Raw genomic sequence first — 17882 nt, 5'->3', positions numbered from 1 at the left:
AGCTACTTCAAGCTCTATATTTTTATTTAAGGTCTTTGGTAACTTCGCATGATTCATAGTTCAAATGAACAGACTGTAGCAAAGGACAACAGTGGTCTTCTCTAAAATGAGTGTTACCATTTTAGTTTGGCTTTCTAAAACAGGGTCAAAAAATACAAGCCATTCCTGATGCCACAAATACGAAATTAGTGCTGCTCGGTCTCAGAGTTTACACTCCATCTAGTTAACCTTGTCTAGCAGTGACATGTTCCCTGTTGTGTGATATATTGCTTTATACCAAAAATGTGAAATATGGTGCAGTCATCACATCGATGTGCTGTTGTAAATTATGTTATTTAGTGAGTATGTTATTTTGGTGTATCAAAGTAATAATAACTTTATTTTTATACAGTTTTTACATGTTTTTGATGTCTTTAGCAGTCCTCTGTCAACTGTAGCCATTTGGGCTACATATCTCATTATCATTAAATGTTTGACATTAATTAAAAATTGGCTTTTGGTCTGTTGGAGACAGAAAATCCAAGCTTGACACAACCTCAAACCTTAGTTTTGTTTAAGCCTCTCTCTGTGTTGGAGCAGTAATTTCTAAATTTCCTTAAACTAAATTACAGCTAAAGAAAAAGTATCGACTCTTATATTTGTCAGTAAATTATTTTTTTAAAGAACCAATAGACTACTTTTTTTTTTTGAACAAAATGTGAAACAAAAATAACAATATTGAGACATCTATTTCAGTTTTCTGTTAGAGATCAGAGGTTTCAACACTAATGTCAGTAATGAAGAACACTGGCATTATCATCTAATATTCTCTCTGTGTGAATGGGAAAACCATGTACAGTACATGTTAAAGTGCTATTAAACCCAATGTGGGCAGTTATCTTTTCAAAGTACACATCACAAAAACACAAATCTCGCTGCTATAACTGGGAGCATTGGGATCAGACCGTTAAGGGAAAATAAACAAGAGGAACTTTAAAGACTTTTTCTATGTAACAATATATTTTTATTTACTTCTTTACTTATGATACAATCATGGGACTTCGGACCAGAGTCTCTTTGTCTGCACGTCCAACGTGCCTCATGGGACCATCATCAACCCGCTGTTCACTTCAGCAAATTCAGGAACTGGATGACGAATCCGGATATTTCAGTAGTGATACAATTTTCTCTGTTTGAACTGACTGAAGTGAAAGTGGGTTCAGCCCAGCCTCCATGCCCTCTACAGCAGCGGGCACAACAATACACACTGCCTCTGACGTAGTATTGTGTACAGTAGGATGTGGTTCATGTTCTGTACTTGTATTGTTGTTGACTGTTGATGGAGCTTAAAGGGACCCTAAATGTTTAAAGAATTATCATACTGTAATCACATTGTATTGAAAACAATTTGGAGTGCATTTCATTTTTTTGACATGAAATTTACAGCTTCCGGGCTCTTAGTGTTTATTGTAAGAATTCAACTTTCTGCTGAAGATCTTTAAATTTACTACTTTTTTTTTTTTTTTTTTTTTTTTTAAACTCAGATGCTAATGTATAGCCATTTAGAGAATGTTCTTCTTTCACTTCATTAGAAACTACTGCAAGCTTACGTTTTAATTTCTTGACTCAGAATGAATACAGAAACTACAGAGTGAAATTTGCAAAAGTCATCGGCACTGGATGATTATTCTGGCTCATTCCAGGAAATCAACAATAGAAACTATGAGCATGTGGACCAAACAAAACTAAAACTTCCAATCATTTAAAAGTGCTAAGGTGTGTATTTACATTATTATACAGGAGTCTAGCATTGTCTTGTACTTTTGAAATTTTAAACTTAATATAAAGCTAAATCTTAAGCACCTGAAAAGCTGTTTACCATTTTCACATGCATAGTTAACTATGTTGGCACAGAGACTATTTTTAAACTTGTGCTAATATATGAACCACTTTCAGCACATTAAAAAAATTAAGGTGGATGCTTCTCATCCAGCATTGACAGCTGAGTTAAACAGCAGGCAAACAGATTACACAATAGGGAAACTCTCCAAGCTGGATCCAGTCCAGAGTCACTTTGTTATCAGAGTACACTCTCTGTAGATCAATAGTGGCAAGAGTTTTTGGGGGTCTTCTGGGGTAAAAATGAAAAATACTGCAAAATATTTAAGTGACCATATCCATTTGTATTTAATGTCTATTATTCAAATATTGAAATATAGTGTATCCAAAAAGTATTTTTACACAAACAGTTCTTGAAACATGCCAGCTGCCCGCAGGTATTATGGGTTACAGTCTAAATTTAATCTGTCTAAACTCTTTTGGCTGACTAAAACTTGTTTGCCCTTTAACAGTCACTGTAGCTAGGATTTTGCACTTGATTGGCAGAGGTAAGAAAGCAGAACTCAGTGAACTGATATCTGTAATCTAGTGGTGGAAATTGTACACACTATAACTTTAAAGTTTTAAATCTTTCACTAGCCTTAGCTAGCCAAAGTCGATCAGCTTGTCAGTTATGTACGGATCTGTTCTTTAGTTCAGACATAAACCGGTCCCCAACCTTTTTGCACCATGGACCGGTTTATGTCTGACAATATTTTGACAGACCGGCTTTTAAGGTGTCGCCGATAAATGCAACAAAATAAAACCAGTACCAAAAATAAAAAGATTTGTTCATAACACGTGTGAAAAGACCCAGGGAAACGGAGTTAATGATAAAAAATAACGAAAAAAAAAAGATTAAAAACGCTGAAAACCATAAATTACACGCTCGAGCCTCAACTCTCGCGGCCCAGTACCAAACGACTCATGGACCGCTCCCAGTCCATGGCCCGGGGGTTGGGGACTGGCTGGTGTAGATTATACCTAATTAAAAAAATCTACTCATTTGCAAACATTACCCTATTGAGGAATTTTAGCTAATGAAAAGTTTCTAGCCCAGTGGTTCAAAGGTGTTTTAATTTAAATCTTCGGTCTCTCTTGCACATTGATTCATGTGGTATTAACTTCTTTTCATGAATACATGCATTGGAATACTACTTTCTTAGGCTTTACCAATTCTGCTATGAGTTGTACATGTGCATTTACTCAAAGATCATTTTTAATTGTACAGTTTAAAAAAAAAAAAAATATATATATATATATATATATATATATATATATATATATATATATATATATATATATATATATATATATATATATATATATAAATAAATAACATAAATAACATTACGGTCCTTTTTAAACTTCTTTTGTGTGGGCATTACAGATCAGTCAGAGTACACTTGATACTAATTAGTGTATGTACGGTCTAACTATTATACCTATGAAACATGGCTTTTTAATGTATTACTAACCAGCTTGAATGTTGTAATGGTTCAGAACATTAGCCACTGAGTAGTGCTGTAACCTTGTTATCTACTCTATCTACATATATATATATATATATATATATATATATATATATATATATATATATATATATATGTTACCTGTAACCTGAGGATTAAAAACACTGGACATGAAAAATATGGATTCCTGTTTGCTTATCTTCATTGACTCTTTCCATGTTTGTGTTTATAATCCATCTAAATCCATAATTGAATGTTGCCAGAACTGGGGTGGCAGCATATAGGCAAATAAAAATAGAGGACCTAAATTTATTTTGTCCAAATAATATCCAAGGTTTTTACATGTGTATTGTACACTAACTTGAATAGAGGAATCAAACGTGGGAGTATTGCAGCAGCAAGGACTTGTATAAAAGTTGACAGATTATATTGTTGTCTAAACGTTTCTGTAGATTTAAAACCAGATACCGGCAGGGCCATAAATATTTGGACAGTGAGACAATTTTTAAAGTTTTACATCAAACATTAATAACATGTTGGACGTGCAGACTTTCAGCTTAAATTCAGGGGATTTAACAACAGTGTTCGATGAATGGTGTTAGTTTTTTTCCATCTGTAAATACAATACTTCAAAGTTTTGTATGAATTCTGATAAAAGTTTGTAGGAGTGTAGAGTGGGCTCATGTTAACAGTCTATTCAAATTTAACTTACACCCACCAAGGTCTTCGGGATGAAGTGATTTAGTGATTTTTATAGTTACAAATTGACAAAAACAGACTACTTTATAAATCTCAGAGGAAATTATGAGGGTACGGTTGCTCGAAGATAGTACAAACATAACTCACTAGTTAAAGTACTAATAATAAATCATACAAAAAATTAAAAAAAATAGCTCTATTGAATACAAATAGGTCTGATGTATAAATATTCCAAAGTCTTACATAAAATTGAATGAGATAAATTTGAAAGTGCCTGTCTTATCATACTGACTGTAATTTTCTCTGTGGAGGATGTGACAGTGTGCAGCTACTGCAGTGTGTACTTGTGCTTTAGATGGAGGAACTGTACAGAGACAGAGCCACAGGCACGAATGACTTCCTGTGTCATTCAATGGTGCCTAACTTATCAATTTCCTTACGAGTATGGTATATATTGTGTAGCTGACCTCTGACTTCTCCTTCAGGGTTAGTAGATCTGAAGGTCAAAATGATAATAAAAGGCCATATAGAACTGTTTTTAAACATTTTATTACTGCCACTGTTTGTATTGACAACACATAGACATATAGGATGATATGAGGATTCTAAATATTTGACTATGGACCTTAGACCTTTTCAAGCTCAAATTTTCATAAAATGTCTTTTGTTTTTATAACTTTGTTTAAAGTTTTGCTGCCTATGTTTATATTGGTAACATTTAGGAAATGGCACTGCTATGTGGGCATTCAAACTATCACGTTATAGTTTGCGTCTAAATATCGTGTCCCATTCGACCTCTGGCCTTGACCCCATTTTCAGAAGTAACTGGAAAAAATGCAAAAATAGTTTCCCTGAACATCTCAAACATATAATTTCAGTCCGTGATTATAAGCAGACTATAATTACATAAGTAATAATATTTTTGATTTTCATTTCACAAATGTTCTGCAGCAAAAATACTGCTTTATATTTACGATGTATATTAGCAGGGTTTTTTTTTTCATGTGATATCCCACAAAATATCTAAACCATGAAAATAACTTCAGTTACTTCTCTGTAAAGTCTTACATGGTGTAAAGCTGTCTGGGGTGCAGGATTGGAGCCTCTGGTTGCCAAATGTTGACATTTAAATGCTGAAGTTATGCGATGACATTAAATATTTTTATCGTATTATTTATTTTTTTACTTTTTATGTACTTTAATAAATCAAGAAGCAGTGATGACAACAACAAAATAAAGATATGCTGATAAAAATATTCAGCATGTAAATATCAAGAAACACAGGAAATATGTTTGGTACTGAAGGCCATAAAAACATGTTCATATAATACCTAGTCTGGTATAGCGAATGGAAATTTATATAAACAACCTAATATGACAATAATATTATAATCCAACAGTCAAAAGAACTTCAATTTACAAAGTGTATCTGAAAAGACAGACATAAATGGGAAAAAAATATTTATACTATTATTTAATAGTATATGTAGGGATTCTGGAAACATTGAGAAGTTACGATATTACAGCTGAGATACGTTAATTTACTGTGGTTAAATTTAAAGTTTTAATCCCAGCATTTAATCAGCATCTTCTCAATAAACAGCAGCTAAAAAAAATTAAATAGGGAATTTTTAAAGGGAGTTGTCTCAGTTTCTAAATTAAGCATCATGTATTTGTATGTGCAAATGTTTTTGAGGTATGTGAGCAATGTGGCGTTACAAAAACACCTAAAAGTCACATTTGAACAGAGACTGGGAGAAGCGGTCAACATGACATGAAAAAGTGACACACATTTATAGAGCTTACTTTGGGAGAGAAACTTTTAGTATACAGTAAAATAATAAGAGTAACCCCTGCACAAACTGTTGCATTGAAATTTACCAGATTCCATAAAATGAAATGTTTAATGGTCAGAGTTACACTAAAGACTAACTTGTGTAGAGCTGAAAACTTTTGTTCCTAGAAACTATGATTAAGAGAGAGAGAGAGAGAGGAGGGGAACAGGAAGGAAGGAAAAAGGTGGGGATGACTAAATGTGGCTCAAACTAACTGAAACAAAAGGAGTTTGGCCTTTAACTTGTAACACTGCTTCATAAAGAAGTCGACTTTGACCTTTTCTGGCTCAGATTTGATCTTTGGCAGCCCTGGCCAAAAATCTACTGATCATTGTCTTGTTATTGTGGATAATTAAGTGTATATATTTTGGGAGGAAAGGGGAAACAGTAGAGAAATTCATAACACAAAACTGAATTAGAATTATTACGTTTTTTACAAAGATAATATAAACAAAACTCCATCATGCTAGAAAGCTAACCAGAGGCCTGAAAGCACAATTATAGCTAATTAGGCATTACAGACAAGAACCAACAAATCTGAATTTTCCAACATAACTTTCATGGTATTTATTATTTTGACTTGTATTTGTTGAAACTACAAGATAAAAGTTGTACAGTGAAAAGTGGAAAAGCTGAAATTTGATTTCCAGTATTTAGCAGTTTGTCACACATGTAAGGATGTGTTAGGCTTCTATGTTAAAATTCTGCTATGGAAAAAACAAAAAACAAAACTGTGGTTGTTGGAAAACCACTTTGTCCATTACTGTGTCTCAGACACTGGTTAGTGGGCCCCCTTGGGGTCCTCACTAGGGAATGCTGTGTATTCCCTGAGGGTGGTGGACTTTGTTAGGCGATATTAGAAGATGATGCACCAAAATCTCCTTGTGAATGCTTTTATTGCTCGCAGATTGACACGGTTGTCTGTAGTTTGCATGGATGATGGAAACTCGCCTGTAAGCACTCGGCAGCTGATCGCTGGTAGTCGTAAAACTTCGAAAGAAGAAATGGAGCCCCCTTGCTGTCACGTTGCTCCTTTTGAGAAGTGTTGGTTGCATATATTTAATGCATATCCATTAAATAAACCATGGCTCTGTCTCGTTATACTGACCTATTAAACCATCAATCCATTTTCTGATGCTTATTTTGGTCCATGTCATGGTGACCACAGTGTAACCAGAAATGCCCAGACCTCCCCCTCCCTAAATGAGGCCTCTAATTCCACTGCAGGGACACCGAGCCAGCCAAGAAGCATAATCCAGCACGTCCTGGGTTGGCCTGCTCCTGGTAGTAATGCATGGAGTATATTATCTAGCTGGTGTCCAGGAAATGTCCATGGCCTCAGGCTTTGAGGTACTAACCCTTACTCCTTGATTTGCACTCAGCTGCAAACTGCTGCAGGGCAAGCCAGAGTTCATCACTCAGTGAAGCAATCCTTGGGCCACCTTAAATATACCACCTAACAGGAACCTTTTCACGAAAGGCTGCCGACAAATACCTAAAAAGAATTGTGGACAAAGGGCAGTGCTGGTGAAGTCCAGCACCTGTTGAGAATGCCCATATGGAAAAGATATATATAAAACTTATAAGGTTTGTATCTGTCTTGTGTGAAACTTGTATGAAAAGCATACAAGAGTAAAAACAGATATAAGATCCCTTGAAGAATTATATAATGAAACTTGTATGTTTTGGATACTTACTAAAACAATATATGAAAGTAATGTGAAAGTGGCCACTTTCATGAGTAAATCATGTAAGCCTTATATGATTTACTCATGAAAGTGGCCACTTTCATGAGTTAAGTCATATAAGTTTTTACTATTTCTTTTCCATATGGGTGAGACCTGTTGTTGTCAGTGCAAACAAAATTCTAGCCACTACATGGCTAGAAACGGAAATGTTTAATCAAGAAACTTTATGGATTATATCTTTTCTTAAGATAGAGTTTAGTCATACATATAAATTCTTATATGAATATAATCATCATTGATGTTGGCTCTATAAAAATAATTCCCCAGCTCTTTGATGCACTGGTTTTATGCTCTCTGAATATCCAGCAGGTCACTTGCCATTGAAGGGAGTAACAGTGGCTTGGCGTTTAGCTTGTAAACCTACTCAATAGAAGACTTGTTAGAGTTGAATATACAGCTGAGCCGAATATAGACCCACAGAAACAGCAAAGTTACTAATGGAGCGGCATCCAAAGACAAAGCTGTCACTAAAAAAGAGAGACGGAGCAAACTTTAAACTTCAGTCTCAGTGAGATTTAATCAAACACTCGTCTCTATTTTTAACATCTACCTCTGCTGTCAGTGCATCAAGGTGTGCTGCTATTGTAGTTGCAGGCCTATTTTTAGCCTCCATCCAGGCTGGGTTTGTAGTCGTGCCTTTGCAGTGACTCACAGGTCTGTTGGCCTGATTGAGGAAGTCCGCTACTGAGTCCCAACCTCAACACTATAGAGTGACAGACAGACAGGCAGGAAGAGAGACATACAGCTGGTGAGACAGGGAGCGCAAAGAGGGGAAAGGCTGTTTTACTTTGAGAGTTTTAAGGAGAGGATGGACACGAGGCAGAGCAGAGACGACGGATAAATAAAACCACATTTCCTGGGAAAATTTCAATTTTTTGTCTAAAAAAGGAATAATTTTTTAAAAGATATTAAAAAGGACATTTAACCACTTTTTCTCAACATTTTTCTTCGGTTTCCTATCAGGACTTGGATTCTTTGCTGAACACAAAAGAGACTAAAGAGAAGGATATTTTCTACCATCCACCTGAAACAGTGAATACAAACACACCCGTCCTACCTCAGGCTTAGGATTATGGTGGTGCATGGTCCGCGTGGGGATCTGAGACAGGATCAAAATGCTGAAATGTAAAGTTTGCAGTTATTTCTGCTGTCTGCGGTTCACCTCGTTGCTGCTGCTGATGCTGCATCAGGTCAGTCTGACATTCATGATCTGTGTAGAAAAGGAGCACATACATAAGAAGCTTCAAATGTGATATCAACCTCGTGCGATCTGAGTTACTCTTTAGATTAACTTTGATCACTCTGCATGCTCCTGTAGTCCAGGGTCATCTCGGACACAATGCAAACTTTTTTTACTTTTCCAAATATGTAATTTTTTTTTTAGAAATTTAGTAATTATTATATATTTCATGGACTTTTACAAAAATGCAACAAGAAAAGAAACAAAGTGCTTTGTGAACAAGTCTCCACAACTCTGTTTTCAAAAGTGTGCCTAATACAAGATGAGCAAATATTAAATCATGGTTTCTTTCAGTTCTTTAAATTAAACTGCAAAATAAAACTGGCCCTTCTTTTTTTACATTTTAAATACCAAAGCAGTCAGGTGTGAATAAAATTACACGCAATGAGATAAATAAAATGAAATCCATGTGAGATGTTACATAGAGTAGATTCACTGTTTAGCCTAAAAAGATGAAACCAGGTTAATTTATGTTAATGTCAAGCTTTAAGGACCTTGTCATTAGAAAACTTGAGATATAACAGCAAACTTTGTCTTAAACCAACCAAATATATATACATATACGTATATATTTAGAACAATCTGTATTTTTCATCCTTTTAAGAAAGATTTGTCTTCATGACAAACAAATCTTGGTGTTAGCATCCATCAGGTCACCAGTGAACTATGCATAGTGTTTGATTTGATTAACATTCAACACTTTTCAAAGGCTTTTGACCTGTTCTAAACACCAAAACGGAAATGTTTAATCAAGAAAATTGCCAGAAATGTATGAGACTTTATTTGAAATGAACCCTTTAAAAATTATAATTTAGACTTTGAGTTCGATACAAACAAAAGTTTGTGCGATACAGTTTGTCTTCTTTGGTGACACCTGTTACTGCAAAGGGAAACCTCATAAAGTGCCATCTCTCTTTGTGTTGCTTTGAGCTCCAACATGTGATGGAGCATTTACACAATCTAAAACATTTTTCTATGTATAAAATGATTTCTTTTTGCACGGTTCACTTCATTAAATATACTTCCATCCACTTTAACCTCCTAAGACCTGAACTCTTCCATGTCATGCATTTTTAATTTCTCTTTGATATTTGGACATATTAGGACCTGATGAATGTAAAAACAAAGAATTACCAGATTTTTTTTTTACCCAATTTTTGTTTCTGAGAAAAATGAGATCCACAATTGAGAACATTTGTTTTAAATTTCGATAGAACAGTGGCGTATAATGTCCTTGTAAGTGGATATCAGGCCCTTGTAAAGCAAAATTTAGTATTTTGGTCTAGACAACCCAAAATGTGATGTCCACATATGTGGACCCGGCGGTTAAAACACTCAAACAAGCGAGTCACTTGTTTGGCGCTAAACCAGGGATGTGATTGCAGAAAAGCAGAGAAGAAACACATGCTCCTGATGAATGCATTTCTAGATTACAGTTCCAAATAATAAATATGTATTTTTTTTTCAGAAGTAAAAAAAATGGGATGTTCTTACTATCATTGCTTCAGTTTCATGTTTCTTTATGTTTGTTCAGTGAAAGAAACACTGAACAGAACATTTTACTTCTAGCCAGTGTCTTCAGGTTTACACTCTGATGATTGTTGGCTGAAACCAAAAACTGCACATCAGCAGGTTTACCCAAGTAGCAGTGAAGGTTTGGCTCCTGTACAGTTTTGCTTGGGCCATATTTGACTTTGACTGACTGCCTAAAATCTCCCAGAGGTTTAACGATGACGTGCCACATATGAGGTGTGCTATGACATGTGGGCCACATTTGGACATGTCATAGCACACATTTTCCAGTGCTTAACTTTTGCAAAATGAAGCCCAGACTAGTCTCACTGTCAGTTATCTGGGTAGGACAGGGTTAATGAGTCTGGCCTCACAGTAAGCCAAGGTTTAGCTCACATTAGTGTTTGGGGGCAGTTCAGGCGTTTCTTTATTAATAAAGAATTCCAACTATATCAAAGTATATCAAAGCCGATTGAAGGTTGATTTAACCATAACCTCATGCTGCTACTTCTGTGATTAGTAAGTTACACCAACATTTATACAGTCTCATTTTCCTCGGTCGCACTTCCTTCTCTTCCTGACTGTCGCCTCATTGCCGCATTGTTGTCTCTGAACTCCCTGAACTTCATTATCAGTGACAAATTGTTTTATTTTCTCTTGTGCTGGCCAAAATTTGAGGACAAAAAGCTCAGAAGCAACTATCTCCAACTTTATTATCATAGTACAGAGGAGGTCAGTTCAACAGTCAAACCCAAAACATGATAGAAACGCACAAACATGCAGTCGCAGCTCTTTAAATAGCACAGCTGAATAACTGTCCGTGCGGTGGATACTTCAGAAACTCTGCAGCTCTCAAAGCCTTAAAATCAGCCCTTTTACTAAAATAAACTCTTAATCTTTATACTTCGCAGCAGACGCTGACAGTAGTTGCTAAAAAGCTTGTTGGTTTGATCGGTCAGTTTCTGCCATTTCTGATTGGACCCTCATGAGGTGAACCAAATAAATTTGATTCTATTTTTGCTCATTTTGGGTGACACTTTGATAGCTTTGTGCACCTCAGTCTCATTAATTAATGCTGTTTTGTCAAAGCTGCACTGCTGGTATGACTAAGTCACACACAAAGTGTCCATTGGTGTGTAGCTTGACAGAGTGGGATATTACATTGGTGATAAAGGTGTGTGAATCTCAAAGGTTATTAATGTTGTTGGCCAAGTAGCAACATCTGGGGCCATTAGACAAAATCTGCTGTTCCACTGATGTCTACTTGAGGGTTCAAAAGCAAGTCTGTCCCTATAAACATTTTAAAATGCTCAACTTTAAAGCAGGAATTATGTATAAATACGTTCTCTGTAGCTAATTTAGTCTCTTCATAACAATTGTACAGAATATTTTTATAACTTACCTCTTTACATTGGCTTACAGTTGGCATTGTTGGGGGCCTGGTCTCTTTGACTGCTAAATGGACGGTGGCACAGGTGGCTGGAGCTGCTAGCTGTGTGCTAGGCTTCACCTCAGTTAACTGGAGTCACTGAACTGGACCTCTGGACTGTGTTTGTGCTGTTGGAGCGTTGTGGAGCATTTTTAATGACATTATCTGACCACTAATATGGCTGCTGTGAGGTTATTGTACTAACAGACCGTCCAAGATGTCTGAGCTGCAGTTTTGAGGAGTTATATTCTAGGATTTTATTTGGATGTTACAGAGCACTGATTAGCAGGAGTTTGTGTGATGCTCTGATACAGTCTATGGATGCAGCGTGCTAACTAATTTAGCTGGCATTAGCTGATAACTTAGCACTCTTCAAAATGCAACTGGTGGCATCACTGTGTCCATCTGTGATCCTTTCCTAAACCCAGTTGAGCTGTTTTTAGGGTCTGAACCTCAGTGAGTTAAATTGAAAGCCAAAAACAAGTAGGAAAAAACAAACTACAGAACAAGGTATAGAAAGGACTCTAAAAATAGCCGCTCAACTTACACCACCCCCCTTACTTCCCAGCGCCTACTTTGCAGGTCAAACTGGGCTCTTACCTCTCAGTGGTTGGAGCATCAACAACAAAATATGCCCCTATTCATGTGTGAGTCAAAATCAGAAAAATATTTGGAAAGCAGAAAATATTAAAGAAAAATGAAAAAAAAGTTTTTGTTTGCTGATCAAAATTAAGAAGGGTGGGGAAAATTTGGACTCATGATCTGAGTACTACTTACGTTTTGGCTCCTCTGTAGCCAGAACTTCAGAAATTTATCAGAACAATGGGATCAAAGTACAGCAACGCCCAACGTCTTCATTTTGGGAATGAACCTCCTGTAGACTTGAAAGCAGACTATAAAAGTCTGTTGTTTCCTCCCTTATGGAAAACAGGCTGCAGATTCCTGAACGCTCCAGCATCAACATGTCTGTAGAAACTGTTAACCATATTTGGACGATAGGGTGGTATTGGCTAACAGATACAGAGACCTGCTCATTAGTGCTCAGCAACATCCAAAATCAGTTCTCAGAATTTCAGTACGGTGGACCTGAGAGGTCAAATGCACTGCAACTCAAGGCAGAAAAGACAGCATCAGCTCACAAAAGACATCCTCACGAAACACAATGGAGACAGAAGTGACGAGCTAATGGTAAACGGCTAGAAGCGAACATATAATTACAATATTAAACAACTCATCCCATTAAAACACACTTTACCTGCATCCTGTAGCATAGTTTTTTTTGTGAGATTTTCTTTTCCTTTATATATATGTATATATATATATATATATATGTATATATATATATATATATATACACACACATATGTATATGTATATATATATATATATATATATATATATATATATATATATATATATATATATACACACACATATGTATATATATATATATATATATATATATGTATATATATATATATACACACACATATGTATGTATATATATATATATATATATATATATGTATGTATATATATATATATATATGTATATATATATGTATATATATATATATATATGTATATATATATATATATATATATATATATATATATATATATATATATATATATATATATATATATATATATATATAAAATAGTTAAAATTACATTCTGATATTTTGAACAATATCATAATCTTTTCTGACACTGTACGTCATGTTCAGTTATCTGAGAAAAACGTTCCACATTTTTACATGCCAAAATAAAATCAGTTGAACTGGTGTTCTTTCCTACGGTACTTCGTGGGGACCTGCAGTTTTACTCTCAGGGCCACCATGGCTCAAACTTTATAGACTGTTTGATACAATTAACTGCACAGGAGCCATATTATTGGTCAGGTGATTAGAAATGCACCAAAAGGTATGACTCCTGTAAAGCTCTAACAATGAAGTCTTTGAGGACTGACTCACTTTTGAAGCCTCAAGTGGAGAAATGCAGCTTTTGGTTTCCTTGCTCAGGCATTGCATTTTTTTCCCCAGTATTAACTGGTGTACCTTTTGGTCACAAACACCTGGAAAAAAAACTTATGTTATGCTTTTATTTCTAAAGTTTTCCTCTCAATGTTTCTTCTCACTGATGTCTGATCTCTTCTGTCAGAATGGAAGCAGCGCAGCTCCCGCAGAGGAAAATGTAGCTTCTTCACCATGTAGCATCTCCTTATCTGAATTGGTATCCAGTCTGGACTCCATATCACTGACTGTGAGCACACCTGGACAGAACTGCTCTTTCACTGTGACCTCTCCAGATACAGATGGCATCGAGTGTAGGCAAAAAACAAGAGAAGAGGAGGCGTTGGAGGGTTCAAGCAGAGCACATCATGTAGGAACCGACCAGCTAGGAGTTGAAGCAGGAGGAAACAAGAGCATGAGAGAAGTTTTCACCTGTGTTCTGGATCACCTGGAGCCTGGGACCACCTACCAGCTGCAGGTGCAGTCGAAGACCGATCAGGAGTCTGCAAACATCACCGCGCACACCAGTAAGTCCTGATCCCATCTAGATGTGTCAAAAATGTAAAATATTCAAAAAAGATACATACTGTTGACGGAAATATCAATATTAATGTGCATACTCATTACTTACTTAGAATACTCAGTAATTTTGATTACAAATGCACAATGAATTTATGTTGAACGTGTGACATTTCTGCTACTTCTTGTAGTTTTATTAGGGCAAGACAAATTTTTATTTTATTTGACACGGTGCTAAACACACCATACCTGCACCAGTTCACAGACTTAAACCCCATTCACTATAGTGGAGCTAATACTCTATTGTTTTCTGTTTCATTGCATTGTTTCCATCTCCTCTGCCCTCTCGCGTTTGAAGTGAACCAACAGGACTCGACCTCCATGTCTTTGTGTACCTCAGAGTTAATGTCATGCAGCTTCCCCTCTCTGCAGCTCTGTGATTAGCTACAGGAACCCCTGCCCTGCTGAGAGAGAGTGATAGAGCTGTTAAAGTAAATGCATGTGTGTGTGTTGTGTCTCTACGCTGGCGGGAGTCCAGAACAGAAGTTGGACCCTCAGTGTGTATTTCCATCGTGGGCAGAGCTCAGGGTTCAGCCATTTCCTGCCTCCATTGTTTCTTTGTTCTGTGGGAAGCACTGGGAAAGGGTGTGAAGGTGTGTATAAGTGTGTGTTTGTGTTCATGTGTGTGTTGAGTTTGGGGAAAACTGGGTGTTGCTGCACCCAATCGAGTCCCGACAGTAACCTTCTCAGAAATGCAAAACACTTCTACTGTGGCGTTTGTGATTTCTTATCTTCTGTGGCATGCCGACTGTTACATCCACTGACCTTTAGTGGACTGGTCAAATATTTTTACATCACATGTATTTATTTGGTTGCCAGCTTGGTTGGTTGGTTAGTTTGTTGAAAAATCTAACTATGAACCAGGCAACTGTCTCACGTCTCAAAGAATAATAGAAACTTAGTTTTGAAGATATTTGAAGATATCTTTAGATACAGAACCATCCACCTGTAGCTTACTAGATTATTCAAGCTTTCTTAATCCCGACTTTAGTTTTATATTTAACTAAGTTGTTGCGTGAAGGATCATGTCAGACACCGTGGTCTGAAGTTTGGTCTGTTTTTGGGATCTTCTTCCTGTCACATGAAGACGTTTGTCTGTTTGTCCTCAACATTAACTATTATTGAGAACAGTTTAACGCCCATCCTCCATATTCCTTGTGCAAGTGTTTTTATATTAGTCTTAGATCTGTAGCTAGTCACGAGGTAGGCTAAAACATATCAAATCATTATATAAACTAGCACAACTATACTGACCTTCCAAACATCACTATTTAGTTTTCATCTTTATTTTTGTCCAAATTTATGGCAAAGTTATAGCAGTACTCTACATTTAAGACTTTTTAGAAAGAAAGTCAGAACATGGTATATCCTCTCCAGATAAAAACTAAGTAGCTAATTTCTAACTTGGTTCAGTTAAGTTTTATTTATATACCACCAAGTCATAACAGCGGTTTTGCCAAGGTGCTTTATATTGTAAGATTCTACAATAAAACAGGGAAAACCCCGACCATCAAACTATGCTCAAGCACTTGGTGATAGTGGGAAGGAAAAACTCCCTTTCAATAGGAAGAAACCTCCAGCAGAACCAGGCTCAGGGAGGGGTGGCCATCTGCTGCGGCTGGCTGGGTGTAAGGGGAGGAAGACAGAAGAAAAGTACTAAGAGGTCTTTAAGATAAGACCTCATAGGATATTTCTAAAACTAAAACCTCATCAGTCCTGCTTGTCATAGAAGTTTGAACATCACACCTTATTATAGCTCCTGGAGAGAAGACACACTGATGATTTTATTGGAGCTGAAACAATTTTAACTCTGTGTTTATTTGATTTGAGAATGTGAACCTGAAAACGATTGACTTCAGACTTAAGCAGCAGATGTATGAATGCTAACAGTTTCTATAAAAAAAGCAACAGTTATCATTTTCTGACATTGATTTTTATCCCATATAGTAACAGAAAATGGTCAAATTTCATAAATCATGTTCAGGCTATTGGAAACAAATACAAGCTCTCTGCTCTGAACTATGGGTGGTGTCGAGGTTTCCTGCGCTTATTTCAGAGAGTTGGTTGGCAACAGAGGAAAAACTTAAATATTTAATGTTGGGTTCAGGTTATGAGAGAGTTCTTAAAGTGTTCATGTATGTCTGCCAGTTACAGAGTAAAGATACTTCTAATCATTTCACAGTGAAGGTCTATGTTGATGCCATGTCTTTACTTCTTTGTAGCCTTTAACCATTAGCATGGTGGCATTTCTTCACAGCAGTTTTAGGAAGAGGGCTGCAACTGGCTGCACGTACAGAACCAGTCCTAAATTCTTCAGACCAGTCGTAGCTTTGTGGGTCAGAAAAGCTTAAACAAAGAACAAAGAAATAACTGTGGATCCTAAACGGCCTCGAGCTGCACCATGTTCACATGTGCTGCGTTACAGCATTGTGTTTGTGTCCACTGATGTTGTGGTTGTCATCTAACCAAAGGATGTGTTGAGCTCGAACATGGTAGAGCTCCATGTTGTCTGAAACAGTGGGACTGTTCCTTTAAGGTAAATTATATATTTTGAACATGAAGGTCAGTCGGACTGCAGGGAGGTTTCAGCAGGAAAAGGATCCATCGCATCCATCTGTGGCCTTGTCATCAAAGTCTGAACATCGTGGGAGGCCTGCTGACACACACACACACACACACACACACACACACACACACACACACACACACACACACACACACACACATGCCTGTTTGAATTTCTCCCACATCGCCTCTCTGCAGCCTCACAGGGTTGTTAAAAAAGTACTCTTGTGTCACCAGCCACTCCAGTCTGAGGTCAAATACAGTCATCACAATCTCCACAAATAAACAGTTAAAGTTTCCGCAATTAGCTTTTCTTTAAAAACAAAAAAACAAAAACGACAGGGGTTGGTGGGAGTAAACAACAAAAATCAGAACAGCCAGCCTAAATGGGCATTTAAACGCTTGCAAGTCTTTGCACTTAATCTTACAAAAGCTGGAACAGGTACAAATGATTAAATGAAATAAGCATGCAAGGCAAAAGGTTAAAGCGGGCTGTAAATTGAATTATTTAGTTTAATGTTTAATTTGCTCTTGTCTCAGAGCCCTCGGCAGTGATTGGCCTGGCGGTGACATCCAGGACCTGCAGCAGTCTAAGCCTTTCCTGGCAGGCCGGAAACGGCAGGACGCAGCGCTTCAGGCTTCAGTTGTGGGAACAGTCTGAGAGTCCAGATCAGTCCGGTACGTCTGTGATGTTTCTAACTGCTTATGATCATCCATGTCCTCAAAAGAAACAGCCCTGATGCAATCATCCACTCTCAGCGTTTCCATACTTTTAATCCTGGACTCTACCAGAGTAGCTCTGCATGATTCACAGTTTAAATTAAGGCACCATGAGTGAGTTTACATTTCAGGTTCTTTCAGATTGAAGAACAGAAAAAAAAAAGTTTTTAGCTGATTGTTTCAAGCAGTCTGAAGCTTTCAGCCTCTCAAC

The 17882-nt window shown here is 36.7% G+C and overlaps 1 protein-coding gene across 1 annotated transcript in view; it reads left to right on the top strand.

Annotated features, from left to right (window-relative positions):
- The first annotated feature begins 8378 nt into the window (after positions 1-8378).
- The window catches only part of ptprb (protein tyrosine phosphatase receptor type b), a 38915-nt gene continuing 29411 nt past the window's right edge, over positions 8379-17882 (top strand). The window contains exons 1-3 of the mRNA XM_085376756.1: positions 8379-8801; positions 13956-14334; positions 17492-17629. Of these exons, the coding sequence (XP_085232882.1) occupies positions 8727-8801; positions 13956-14334; positions 17492-17629 (592 nt within the window). The 5' untranslated portion in view covers positions 8379-8726. The remainder of the gene's footprint in view (positions 8802-13955; positions 14335-17491; positions 17630-17882) is intronic.

Source organism: Diplotaxodon limnothrissa, linkage group LG17 (assembly GCF_057381915.1).
Source record: "Diplotaxodon limnothrissa isolate DT_005_m linkage group LG17, D_limnothrissa_male_GT1.1, whole genome shotgun sequence".
Classification (NCBI taxonomy): domain Eukaryota; kingdom Metazoa; phylum Chordata; class Actinopteri; order Cichliformes; family Cichlidae; genus Diplotaxodon; species Diplotaxodon limnothrissa.
Note: the sequence above shows the minus strand (reverse complement) of the source record. Positions and strands in the feature narration are given on the sequence as shown.